Source organism: Ranitomeya imitator, chromosome 1 (assembly GCF_032444005.1).
Source record: "Ranitomeya imitator isolate aRanImi1 chromosome 1, aRanImi1.pri, whole genome shotgun sequence".
Lineage (NCBI taxonomy): Eukaryota > Metazoa > Chordata > Amphibia > Anura > Dendrobatidae > Ranitomeya > Ranitomeya imitator.
Genome location: NC_091282.1, coordinates 1,131,640,364 through 1,131,654,594, shown reverse-complemented (window position 1 = coordinate 1,131,654,594; position 14,231 = coordinate 1,131,640,364). Strand labels below are relative to the sequence as shown.

Genomic DNA, 14,231 nt, shown 5'->3' with positions numbered 1-14,231 from the left:
GAGCAGGTGAGTATGTGACCGTCGTCGCTCCCCTTCACCCGCCGACCCCCCCTGCCGACCATGACTCGAGTATAAACCGAGAGGGGCACTTTCAGCCCATTTTTTGGGGCTGAAAATCTCGGCTTATACTCGAGTATATGCGTATACCCGACTTATACTCAAGTCAATAAGCTTACCCAGTTTTCCGTGGCAAAATTTGGTGCCTCGTCTTATACTCGGGTCGGCTTTTACTCGAGTATATACAGTATGTAATATATACACATGTACAGTTATATGAAAAAGTTTGGGCACCCCTATTAATCTTAAGTTTAATGTTTTATAAAAATTGTTTTTTTTTGCAACAGCTATTTCAGTTTCATATATCTAATAACTGTTGGACGCAGTAATGTTTCTGCCTTGAAATGAGGTTTATTGTACTAACAGAAAATGTGCAATCTGCATTCAAACAAAATTTGACAGGTGCATAAGTATGGGCACCCCACCAGAAAAGTGACATTAATATTTAGTAGATCCTCCTTTTGCAAAAATAACAGCCTCTAGTCGCTTCCTGTAGCTTTTAATGAGTTCCTGGATCCCGGATGAAGGTAATTTTGACCATTCCTCTTTACAAAACAATTCCAGTTAAGTTTGATGGTCGCCGAGCATGGACAGCCCTCTTCAAATGATCCCACAGATGTTCAAAGATATTCAGGTCTTGCCCCGGGTGCCAGAAACCCTAGATACACCTCTGCCAGTATGCTACTGCGAGCGGTGATTACCGGGTCTGGTGGAGGGATGTCTGTGCACAGTGCAGCACAGGCAGTGAGGCAGGGACTGAGGGTGTGCACAGAGAGAGAATGGAGACCCGGAGACTGCCCGTCCCAATCTCATTATCATAAGAATATGTCAGGTAATTGTTTTTCTAAAGCTTAAAGTGTAGTTTTAGGTCAGCGAGGGATGAGCTAGCAAGGTGCAGGGACAGGTAGTGATGGCTACTTGCGGACATGTGCGGCACTTGTGGTTTTGCACTTGCGGTGAGACAAAAAACACAGGACCCCTGGACAAAGCATTTCATTGCGAAACGCGCGTCAGGTGTGGTGGGTCCCCCGCTTCCTCCTCCTGGTAATTATACCTTTACTTCTGCAGTATTGCCTATATGTACTGTTGGGCTGCCTTATATTTATGTCTTATATGTTACAGCATTACCCTGCAATTTGTTGTCTCTATACATGTTTACTTATATTTTGTTAGAGAGGTAGTACTTTCTACTTATGTACTATTGAAGCATATGGATGTATCGTTTATGAGTTAATTTACTGCAGCCACTGCTATACTGTTTTTTGTGAGGTTGATCTATATGTGGGTCCCACTGTGTTCTTTCCTGCATTAGTGGTTACTGTCCTAGTACTTGTATATTTTTTATGTGTTTTTTATGTGTTGTTTAATAAAGAGTATACTCTTTTTATTTGCTGGTCCTTTTGTGAAGGCATTTTTTTGGTTTTGATCATTTATTCTCCTTCATGACCCCTTGTTCTAGGGATATTTTTCGGTGTTTCTTTTACTGTATATCCTGCAATACTGTAGGTTCTAGACAAAAAAAATAAATACAAAAATTTAAATGTTATGAAAAAAATAAATAAAATAAAGAAATGTAAATAAACATATTTGGTAATGTGGTGTCTCTATAGTCCGCTCCATAGGGCCAGGCTCCCACCATGAGCTGCTCTTGATGTTGCAGAATTTCTGCACCTATTATTTAAATTATGTTACTTGTGTTTTTTCATTGCGTTTGTGTGGATTTTTTTTCCAACATTTTATCAGTTTTTTTTTCTTTGTGAAACTTCCTGGTCTTGTGATGTCACTGAGCCTTATTGCTATACATAGGTGCTGATTACGTGAGTTATTCATGCATTTCCACCATGGAAACACAGTAAACGCGCATGTGTGTGTTTTACCTGCGGATTTTCCGCATCTAATGGGTGTCAATGGGAAAAATCTGCACAGAAAACGCAAGAGAAATTGACAAAGTTGAGGCTCTGAATTAACCCGCACCAAAAATCAGCCTGCACTTGTAACCAAGTCTTCTTTCACATTTCCGTCGGTACTCGGCTGTCGCCAAGCGTCGGCGCGACTTACCGACGGAGTGTTTCCACGCATCCGCTGTCCAATGTAAAGTCCCTGGCTGCGCATGCGCAGTAAAAAACGCAGGAGAGGACGTACGAAAAAACGTTCCCTTGAACGTTTTTTCGCTACGACGTTCCGCCAAATACCGACGCATCCAGTGCACGATGTATGGAACGTGTGTCCATACGTCGCGACGCGTCGGTAATACAAGTCTATGGGGAATACCCATCCTGCGGGCAACTTTGCAGGATGCGTTTTTTCCACAGAACGGACGCATTGCGACGGTCTGCAAAAGACGGAAATGTGAAAGAAGCCTAAGAGGCGCGGTGGGCAGGAGTTCAATAAAAACGCAAAAATGGGAAATCTACCAGTCAGGAAGGAGTTAACGGTCCTGTTCCTTCTCTGCCTACAGAACTCTGGATCACAGTGTTGACATTTTGATGCTATAGAAAGGGTCCGGCCATGTGCAGACGTCTGCGCTCGGCCATGTGACCCGGCGTCACGTGTGAGGCTTCTCAGGGGTCGGCCTGAGCAGTTCTGCCTCTCATGTACCATGACGGTCCTCAGGAATTTTTCTAACTTTTAGTTTAGTTCTCATTACGTCAGAAGAAGTAGTGGAATTCCGTCCAATCACATAAGCGCATTCCTTTGCCAGTCTTAAATATGGCCACTTGGCAACTTCCGGGGCTGAAAAACCAATGGAAATCTGAGGGTGTGGACAGCACGCATTGCCACGTTCCATGGACACGCGGTGACGTCAGCAAGTACAACAGGTCTGTTGGCAATGCGCTGATTGGTGGAACAGACGTCAGGCAGGCGTGGTTGGTTGCGGAGTTGTCACTGGCTCGGCCGCGTCGGGGCGTGGTTCTCTGGTAGAGGGTGGCAGTTGGTGGAAGTAAGCGAGCGATGAGCTCCAGCCGGGGCTGAGGCTGTACGGAGTGTCGGAGAGGCCACACCGGCAACTATGGAGGACGTCAGCTCCAACGTGAACGCGGACTTGGAGGTGCGGAAGCTGCAGGAGTTGGTGAAGAAGCTGGAGAAGCAGAACGAGCAGCTGCGCTCCCGCTCCACCAATGCTCCGAACTCCCCCCGGACCCCCGCACTGCCCCCCGCTGCCCGGACCTCCCAGCACCTCACCCCTGCCTCCATGCTGCTGGGCACCGGCGGCCGCAGCGCGAGTCCCGGGCCTGTGGGAGGCCGAGCAGACGGCGCCGCCTGGGAGGAGTTCATGGAAGCGGTGGCCGAGGAGAGGAGGAGGGAGCTGGAGAGCGGACTCCTGCTGGACCAGGTGGTGCCGCTGCGGCCGGAGGAGCTGGACGGGATGGTGGACTTCGAGGAGGAGGAGAGCTGGTGAGTGCCGGGCACTGGGCCTGTAAGGACCTCCCCATTCTGGGTGACAACAGGGGACATGTTCGTGCGACCAGCATCTGACCACTGGGCCTGTAAGGACACCCCCCCCCCCCCCTTCTGGGTGACAACAGGGGACTTATGGGGGCGACCAGCATCTGCCCACAGGGCCCGTAAGGACCTCCTCATTCTGGGTGACAACAGGGGACATGTTCGTGCGACCAGCATCTGACCACTGGGCCTGTAAGGACACCCCCCCCCCCCCCTTCTGGGTGACAACAGGGGACTTATGGGGGCGACCAGCATCTGCCCACAGGGCCCGTAAGGACCTCCTCATTCTGGGTGACAACAGGGGACATGTTAGAGAGACCAGTATCTGACCACTGGGCCTGTAAGGACCTCCCCCTTCTGGGTGACAACAGGGGACTTATGGGGGCGACCAGTATCTGGGCACTGGGCCTGTAAGGACCTCCCCCTTCTGGGTGACAACCAGGGGACTTATGGGGGCGACCAGTATCTGACCACTGGGCCTGTAAGGACCTCCCCCTTCTGGGTGACAACAGGGGACTTATGGGGGCGACCAGCATCTGCCCACAGGGCCTGTAAGGACCTCCTCATTCTGGGTGACAACAGGGGACATGTTCGTGCGACCAGCATCTGACCACTGGGCCTGTAAGGACCTCCTCATTCTGGGTGACAACAGGGGACATGTTAGAGAGACCAGTATCTGACCACTGGGCCTGTAAGGACCCCCCCCCCCTTCTGGGTGACAACAGGGGACTTATGGGGGCGACCAGCATCTGCCCACAGGGCCTGTAAGGACCTCCTCATTCTGGGTGACAACAGGGGACATGTTCGTGCGACCAGCATCTGACCACTGGGCCTGTAAGGACCCCCCCCCCCCTTCTGGGTGACAACAGGGGACTTATGGGGGCGACCAGTATCTGGGCACTGGGCCTGTAAGGACCTCCCCCTTCTGGGTGACAACCAGGGGACTTATGGGGGCGACCAGTATCTGAGCACTGGGCCTGTAAGGACCTCCCCCTTCTGGGTGACAACAGGGGACTTATGGGGGCGACCAGTATCTGGGCACTGGGCCTGTAAGGACCTCCCCATTCTGGGTGACAACCAGGGGACTTATGGGGGCGACCAGTATCTGGGCACTGGGCCTGTAAGGACCTCCCCCTTCTGGGTGACAACAGGGGACTTATGGGGGCGACCAGTATCTGGGCACTGGGCCTGTAAGGACCTCCCCCTTCTGGGTGACAACCAGGGGACTTATGGGGGCGACCAGTATCTGAGCACTGGGACTGTAAGGACCTCCCCCTTCTGGGTGACAACAGGGGACTTATGGGGGCGACCAGTATCTGACCACTGCGCCTGTAAGGACCTCCCCCTTCTGGGTGACAATAGGGGTCTTATGGGGGCGACCAGTATCTGACCACTGGGCCTGTAAGGACCTCCCCCTTCTGGGTGACAACAGGGGACTTATGGGGGCGACCAGTATCTGACCACTGGGCCTGTAAGGACCTCCCCCTTCTGGGTGACAACCAGGGGACTTACGGGGGCGACCAGTATCTTACCACTGGGCCTGTCAGCGCCTCCCCCTCTGGGTGACAACCAGGGGACTTTTTGGGGCGACCAGTATCTGGGCACATGGGACGACCAATGTCCAGCCAGTGGATGCTGCAGAGCACCGCTCTCTCCAGCAGTCGGGAACCCACTGATCACAATGTGCTGCCTGTCCCCTGGATAGATAACTTATAAAGTATGGAGCATCCCTTTAAGAGCCCGCTGGGTGTATCTGGACCATCTCTGCCCACACTGGGTCCTCATAGGCTCTTCCGGTTTCTTTCTGTGGGAAGTCCACTTTGCTTGTTGACATGGAGTTTCTTTAGTGTTATTTTTTCCCTGTAAGACTATGTGCACACAATGCGGATTTAGTGCGGATCCGCAGTGGATTTTTCTGCTCAGAAACACTGCAGATCCGCACTGTGATTTACAGTACAATGTACATCAATGTGAAAAAAAAAAGCTGTGCAGATGGTGCGGAAAAATCTGTGCTGAAACGCTGCGTATTTAAAAGAAGTGCATGTTACTTCTTTTGTGCAGATCTGCAGCGTTTCTGCACCCCTCCATTATAGAAATCCGCAGGGGTAAAAACTGCAGAAAATCCGCATCAATTCCGCATAAAAACCCCACAAAATCCGCGGCAAATCTGCACCTGCGGTTTCTGCCAGGAGATGCGGATTTTGTGCAGAAAATTCTGCACCCCATTCCACAATGTGTGCACATAGCCTAGGAGGTTATGAAAAAACATCTGGGGGAAAAGTGCATGTCTGTTCCCTGGCGCTGATCCTGGTAGAATCTGTCCAGTCAAATGACTGAAAGCCACCTGCTCCAAAAACTGTCACTAGAAGTGGTTTCTGCTTGAAAAACTCATAATTTCTTTAACTCAAGCATCTCAGTGTGAACATAGTCTAAAGTGTCAGTCTTCCCTGAGCTCACCACAGCGTGTGCACAGAGCAAAAGTGATTATTGTGCGCGCACAAGGGCCCACGCTCTGCACCTTTATTTGTCATTGCTCCGCAAATGGCCAATTTCATGCAGCCTGTGGACGTCTCAGCAAGGTGTGGGCAGGAACCAGCGCCTGTATGCAGGGCCCCTGTTCTTACCATTGGGGGGCAGGAACCAGCGCACCTCCATCAGCCCTATACAAGACAGCAGAGCGCCTGTATGCAGAGCCCCTGTTCTTACCATTGGGGGGCAGGAACCAGCGCACCTCCATCAGCCCTATACAAGACAGCAGAGCGCCTGTATGCAGAGCCCCTGTTCTCACCATTGGGGGGCAGGAACCAGCGCACTTCCATCAGCCCTATACAAGACAGCAGAGCGCCTGTATGCAGAGCCCCTGTTCTCACCATTGGGGGGCAGGAACCAGCGCACCTCCATCAGCCCTATACAAGACAGCAGAGCGCCTCTATGCAGAGCCCCTGTTCTTACCATTGGGGGGCAGGAACCAGCGCACTTCCATCAGCCCTATACAAGACAGCAGAGCGCCTGTATGCAGGGCCCCTGTTCTCACCATTGGGGGGCAGGAACCAGCGCACTTCCATCAGCCCTATACAAGACAGCAGAGCGCCTGTATGCAGGGCCCCTGTTCTCACCGTTGGGGGGACAGGTGGCTATTAATTGTGGGACAGTCCAGGAGAACAGTTATCAGACCTCCTCACCATCCATCATTGTGGTCATGGTCTCTGATGTACCTAACCTGTCAGTGATCTGATCTCCAGATATGCCCGCTGTGTAATATACGTATATGTAGAGGGGGCACAAGGTCCTAGACCACCTGTGATGGGACTAGCGTGGCAGAGGAGTTCATGGAGTCACTACCTGCTGCCTCTAGAGATCAGCCGCAGTCATAAAACTTCTTGGGTGGATTACTGTTCTGAAAGTTTTATTACCCGGCCACTAAATCAAAGTATAATTGCCGCTTGGAGTGGTGTGACCGGCTTGTAAAGCCTCCAGTTATGTCACCTGCTTATTTGGACATCTCAAGTTGAAGTGCAGAGTCGACCATGACTGTGATCTCAGGCCCCTCACTAATAATGGGGAAGTCGCGTCCTTTCCTGTCCTATAATCTGGCCGGTCGTCTCCAGTTATGGTGGTTGTGATCTGGTATTTTGTGATGGATGATCTGCTTTAATGGGGCTGCACTTCGCTGTCGTCACACTGGGACTGACTGGGAAGACCTAATTTACTTCTGTTAGTGACCGTATCACACAATCATTAGCCCGGACTAAAGTCACTGACAAAATGCAACTAATGCAAAAGAAATCTTAACATCTACTGGTCCATCTACTGTCAGCACTCCATCCATCGTAACCTCAACGTGGCCAACTGAGTGATGTGACGTCACCAGTGGTCTTTACATTGGATGTGGGAGTTTGATAGCAACTTGCGTGTGTTGCTTTTCCCTAGAATCCAAAGGTGTGTTGGTTACTAGGGAAAAGAGAAGAATTAAAGGGATCTTCTCATGAAGTTGTCATGGCCAAGTAATCAGCTAATTGCTGAGATTTCAGTTCTCTAACTCCCAGGGGATCAGTTGGCCTTACAAACACCCAGGTTGTGTCTACCAGACCTACACTTATTGTCCCCTCTGGCTCTGAGAGGTGGTATAGGAAGGGGTTGTCCTAAGAGCCATTTTAATCTCCTGGATCTAATGGGGCCATAGGTATTTTTGGATTTATCCCAAAGTCTTATGTACATGGACCCTCTGATTGGGAACTCGATAGCTGTCTTCTAGCAGATTGCTTGTGTATGATCTGGTCATAAGCACAGAGATGCTCCCTTGTGGGAAAGACAACGGATACCCCTAATTGCATAGGCCACAGACCACCAGGGGTCTCAGGGAGGACCTTGTGGTTAGGACTTTAAGCATTGAGCAGACTACAGGACACCATGGATCACCACAGCACCAAGAATCATGTAGATGGGGCTTTCAGCACCAGCAAGATACAGGACACCAGGGATCACCACAGCACCGAGGACCATGTAGATAGGGCTTTCAGGACCAGCAATATACAGGACACCAGGGATCACCACAGCACCGAGGACCATGTAGATAGTGTTTTCAGAACCAGCAAGATACAGGACACCAGGGATCACCACAGCCCCGAGGACCATGTAGATAGGGCTTTCAGGACCAGCAATATACAGGACACCAGGGATCACCACAGCACCGAGGACCATGTAGATGGGGCTTTCAGGACCAGCAATATACAGGACACCAGGGATCACCACAGCACCGAGGACCATGTAGATGGGGCTTTCAGGACCAGCAAGATACAGGAGACTAAGGATCTCCAAAGCAACGTGAACCATGTATATAGAACTTCCAGAATGTGGTTCATACCTCTGCTGCAGTTTCTTTTATTAGTAACCTCCCTATCATTATGGTATTATACTTTATGTGAGTATCTGCCATCACAGCAGGTTTTCCCTCTTGTAGACTTCAGACTAAGCTCCGTCCAGCGTTGTCACGTAGGCTCCTGAGGTTTCTCACACTTGGGTGGATACTCTATATATATATACTATATTAGTGCTGCTGTCCATTAGGCTTTTGAAGAGTCATTCTACCAAAAGGGAAAATGTAATCTGCAAAGTTCACGGCCTGAGCTCATTATATAAAGCCTCTTAACTTGCGCCTAATAGGACATTATCAGGGAGTGCGGGTGGCCAGGCAGCTTGAGTGCGGAAACCCATTCCACCTCGGGTAATTGGCTTTCTATGTAGCAAATCTTAAACCCCACTAAATAAAACCTATTGCTTGTCCCCTTATAGTTTGGATTCCTGTTGTGCTGGGGTTTTATAGCTGCCATGAGGGTATATTGCCATATCTTTCATACTGGATATAGCGGTGGCTGTATTAATACCGCACTGTTATGGCGCCCAGAGGACAGTGTGGTTTCTTTGGGCCCTTCTGATCTTTGTGTCTGTTGGGCTGCGATCACTATTGATTGCAGACTGTCGGGTGATGCCGTCATTCTGTCCCTGCAGTGCCAAGTCTCTGCTGCTGATGCAATTGGAAATTTTGCAGTTGGTGCAAGGTCACTTGCAATTTTTTTTTTTTTACTTCTGCGGATTGGATACATTTGCATTTCAACCTTGATTTGACCACAATTGGTGTGACTTTCACTGATCCAGCCATAAATGGATATGTGCGGGTCCTAGCACATCTCTCTCGACAGCGGGGTCTTGTACAGTGGAAAGGTGCGTCTGGGAAATATATGGTAGTATGTACTAAAGCTGGACGTTGTGCAATGCTGGACATGTATCGGAGCCGTAGGGGGCACTGATCTTGGTGCTGAGGGCACATAACTGGGTGAAGGCAGTTGTGCAGATATTGATTTTATATATATAATTATGTATATATTTTGTAGGTACTGGAGTTTAATAAAAATGTTTAAAAAGTATTTGTGGGTTCATCATGGATGAGGTATCGGTGCTAGGGGTTGTGCTCGGTCTGTTACCGATGTTCCCGTTCATTGTGGGTGGCGATTTCTATGCAGCTGATATATAAGGGACAATATTCACATCCTTATTACGGACACACATGATTACAGCTAAGTGGATTGCACTTGTGAGGTCAGCAGACCATTATTACCCACATGTTCTGATCAGATGTACCGTTTATGCCCCGGGTTTCCTTTTTCCGTTTTTCTGCTCGGCTATACTTGGTGTAAATTCCACTTGTGTTGTGTAATCTTATGCCTACTCTTCTCACTATTGGAACGCTGGTAAATCCACAAGTGTAAAGGGAAGCAAACAGAATTAGTAGTGTTTTGGCCCCATCACCCAGATTGAGGGCACAGCAGTGCAGAGAACGTATTGTCCGGTTCATTCTTATGTGGGTGGAAGCTGAGGGCGACACTCATATTTGGATCTGACTGATCTGGGGGAAATCTCCATGGCTCAAATGCTCTACTGCATTATTTAAGTCTCCTTTTTATTTTTCAGGACTGTTTCCTAAGGCAGGTCATTGACATAGGAAGGCTGTCAGTCGTACACCCTCGCAGTGTGATGGGGACTGACCCTATGGGGTATATTATTCTTTTTGCCCCAGGACAATTCTTTACAGGAGCTTTTATTTTTCAGGACTGTTTCCTAAGGCAGGTCATTGACATAGGAAGGCTGTCAGTCGTACACCCTCGCAGTGTGATGGGGACTGACCCTATGGGGTATATTATTCTTTTTGCCCCAGGACAATTCTTTACAGGAGCTTTTATTTTTCAGGACTGTTTCCTAAGGCAGGTCATTGACATAGGAAGGCTGTCAGTCGTACACCCTCGCAGTGTGATGGGGACTGACCCTATGGAGTATATTATTCTTTTTGCCCCAGGACAATTCTTTACAGGAGCTTTCCTATCTCCAAGGTCCTACTCCAATATGTAGTAGCTGTAATAATAATTACGGTAATAGCAAATATCTCCAATTAGAAATGTATAGTTCCTCTAACTATTTCGCTTACCCCTTGTTCAGGGCATTGCAGTAGCTTAGGTATCCATGGTTCCATGGTTATGACCATTCATATAGTGATAGTTGTTAGCGGTTGCAACCATGGATCTGGGAATGTTTAGTTTGCAAAGAAGGCTAAGAGGAGACTTAAAGGGAAGGTACCGCGTTTGTAGATCATTAATAAATCACTGTAATGTAGCATAACATGCTGCTATAAGCAAGTTTGAAATGCATGTGAAACAGATTTCATGTGTTATGAGTTTAAAGAATGCACTGGGGGCTGACATCTTGGTTTTGCAGCAGTAGCAGGACACTATCCGTGTCAGATTACGGCAGCCCATGGACATAGGGTCAGCGCAGGTCTATTATCTCCTATCTGTAACATTGCAGCAGCATTAGCAGTGAGCTGGGCATGCCTCTGTGGGCTGCACAACTCACTGCTGTAGATGTGACTAGCCGCCATTTTGTTATAGCCCTGTGCCATCTGCCGAGCTCCACTTACTCTGTATCGCAGGACAGAAGAAGCGCTTACTGCTCCTCTGTACTCCAAGCAGGCACGTCCTGGGCACAGTGGGCACACATCCTCTGCTCCTCACAGGCTGCCCTGTGTGCTTCTCCTGCTGTCTCTGCCTCCCCCTCACACACAGTCCCTGTGATCTCCGGTAAGCTGCACTCACAGCCTGCAAAGAGGGAGGTGACACCTGGAGAGAGAGAGCAGGGCAGCTGACAGGACAGGGATTAAGGTGGGGGAAGGGGGATGGCAAGAATGTTATTCACAATAAATGCTGCTGAGCCCACTGTGTTCTGCTCCTCTTTAAACAAGCTGTACCTCTGATACAGTAACTGCTGGTGATAGCAGGTCACAGGGCAGTCACACACAAAATGGTGCTGCCCTGTGATGCTGCTCTTCATTCTGCCCCAGGGATATTAGACCACCCAAAAGGGGAGGGAAATGGTGATGTCAGCAGTTACTGCCCCAATTTTGCTGCTAACAGTAAAGCTGCTAAATCTTACTATAGCTGCTTGAGGTCTAAAACGGAAAATGCTCCCCCTAGTGGTAAATATGTATATTTGTAGAAAAATATATAATATTTTTCATATAGAAATGTTTGCAAACAGTGCAAACATTGCATTAATACATTTTAATTACTATTTAAGGCTTCATTTCACAAAAAAACAAAATACAAGAAAACTGGTGGCACCTTCCCTTTAATAGCTGTCTACAAATATCTGAAGGGCTGTCACAGTGTAGAGGGATCAGCTTTATTCTCATTGTACATGGAAATATGAAAAGTAATGGACTGAAACTGAAAGGGAGAAGATTCAGATTAGATATTAGAAAACTTTTTGACAGTGAGAGTGATCAATGAGTGGAACAGGCTGCCACGAGAGGTGGTGAGTTCTCCTTCAATAGAAGTCTTCAAATAGAGGCTGGACAGACAACTGTCTGAGATGGTTTAATGAATCCGGCATTGAGCAGGTGGTGGGACACGATGACCCTGGAGGCCCCATCCAGCTATAACATTCTATAATTCTAGTATCTATATTGTATAACTAATCTAAGGCAATGCCCTGCACATGGGGTAAGCAACATAACGAATCAGAATAACTATACTACATAGTAGCTAATATCATGAGTATTACACCTACTACATATTGTGATCGGATGTTGGAGATGGATATACTCCTTTAAATCTGGTCACCCTGATCATATAATTTTACGTCATGCAATTTCTAAATTAATTTTCACATGTTTTTTTTTCTGGTCATTCCCAGTCTTTTAGATTTGCCCATACTGTGAAGTTGAGGAAGTGATAACTTTCCCTTTTGTATCTTTGCATCTGTGTCCACCACTATTACTTCACTTGATAACCAGCCTGCAGCCATTATGGCCTGCCTTCCCACCCACCATGTATAGCGCGCCCCCTCTGCGCCCCTTCTGCCCAGCGTCTGGGTTCCCTCATGGGTCCTATGTGAGGAATCATCTGGCCTCTGTTGTATTGTGCTGTGTAATATCATGGTGATGTAGCCGTGCCCCCCGGTGACTCGTTGGTGGGGTTGAGATGCTGTAAATGATACTCTCGGTCCATTAATATAATACTTACTGGATGAGATTACATCAGGGCCTGAGTCACGTCCATCAGCATTTTTGATCTGTTATTTATGAGTTATTGTAAAGACTTTTCATTGTAGCTGTACATACGCCATCCGCCCTAGTCTTATCACTGTGAGGGGTCTCCAGGCCTGGATTATTGGTGGTCCTCCACAATATGGTCTATTTCCCAGTATAGTGGCGTCATGTGTTGTCACCTCACCTATGGCCAGACATGGAAGCAAAAGGACACTCATCAAATTTACAATAAATGTTACATTTATTGTTTAGGTTTATGAAAAGAAATGAGTAAGGCAGGGCATTTACATGCTATCAAAGAAAACCTAATAATATGGCAAAAAATGTTAGCACACTGATCAGAATGATACCTGCTATTCTGGCAATGGTTAGTGATGGCTCCGTGCGGCTTTCAGTCATATTGGCCGGTCCAGTTAGCGCGATGCTGTATAACTGAAAGGCACTTGTGTCACTGCCGCCTCTGTGTGCGACCCCCTACAAAGAGATCTGTGTCTGTACCAGGGACATAATGTGTGACTGCGGCCTCGGTCTGCTCACAGCCGGCCAGCAGGATGAAGATACTGCAATCCTCTGTCGTCAGCACACATGAGCAGGCTTTTCCATTTATAGGTGTCTGCTGAATGTGAAGCGTCCTGCTCGCCCCAGTCCGTACATTCCTGGCGGATGCAGTTATTCTGGGGGTGGCGGTTTTTACAGTATTTTTCATGTTCGGTGCCGCTGTACAATAAAGCTCAGTTGTGAGATTCTTCCCCCTAAATGGACTAATGTGGACTTTTCTTTGACATATCGTACAGCGCGCAGACTATGTTCGCCCTTTATAAAAGGATTATGATAACATCCTATTGTTCAAATGTTAGTATTGTTGTGATGATTGTGGCCGTGTTGTGAGATGCCCTGAAGGGGTTTTCCAGAACTAATCAAGTGAAGTTGTAAATGATATCCACATTTCAAGCCACTTTCTAGTACAAAGTATTTACCAAAAGTGCCTCCAAAGACTGAAGCTGTTACTATGCTGACATTGCCGTACGTCCTCTTCCAGTCCATGTCTTCAGTTGGAGAGGGCATCTGCGTCTTGGGTCTTTTACGTCTGTGGAGCACATGTTCTCCAACATCTTCAGTGTGTGCATGATTTTTTTTGCAGCACCCATGCTACGCTGCCTGCCCTACTGGGTGTTCACTGGTTTCTTAGGCCCCCCCATACATGCTCCGGTGGTCATGTACTCCTTTGAACAGCTAAGAAAACTAAGCACTGTCGGCATTGATGGACAGGAATGATCAAGGCGCAAAATGTGTGATGTAAAGTATGTGACAGCCGAAGCTAGAAGTTATATGTAAATCTACTGGGGGTTCTTCCCAGGTCCTATGTTACAGGGAATCTGTCACTGGGATCACCCCTCCTAAACTGTGTATATGGGCATGTAGATTATAGGAAGCTGAATAAAATGATACCTGGATATCTGTGATCCAATGTCTTATTGCACAGAAATCTATGTTTTTCTTAAATGTAAACAAGCTATTAAGATCTATGGGCCGGACATAGATCTTGCTGAGAATCTGCCTCCAGAGATTATTGTAAGTGAAAGGAGGCGTTACTGGTGTGAGACATGTAATGACTGACAGTCTGCTCTGCTGA

At 48.1% G+C, this 14,231-nt stretch overlaps 1 protein-coding gene across 3 annotated transcripts in view; it reads left to right on the top strand.

Annotated features, from left to right (window-relative positions):
• The first annotated feature begins 2,966 nt into the window (after nt 1-2,966).
• SLAIN2 (SLAIN motif family member 2) overlaps nt 2,967-14,231 on the top strand; it is a 54,390-nt gene continuing 43,125 nt past the window's right edge. The window contains exon 1 of one of the 3 annotated variants that reach the window (XM_069744501.1): nt 2,967-3,453. In XM_069744501.1, coding sequence (XP_069600602.1) covers nt 3,068-3,453 — 386 coding nt within the window. In that variant the 5' untranslated portion in view covers nt 2,967-3,067. The remainder of the gene's footprint in view (nt 3,454-14,231) is intronic. The other 2 variants (XM_069744499.1, XM_069744500.1) reach the window with 2 other exon arrangements.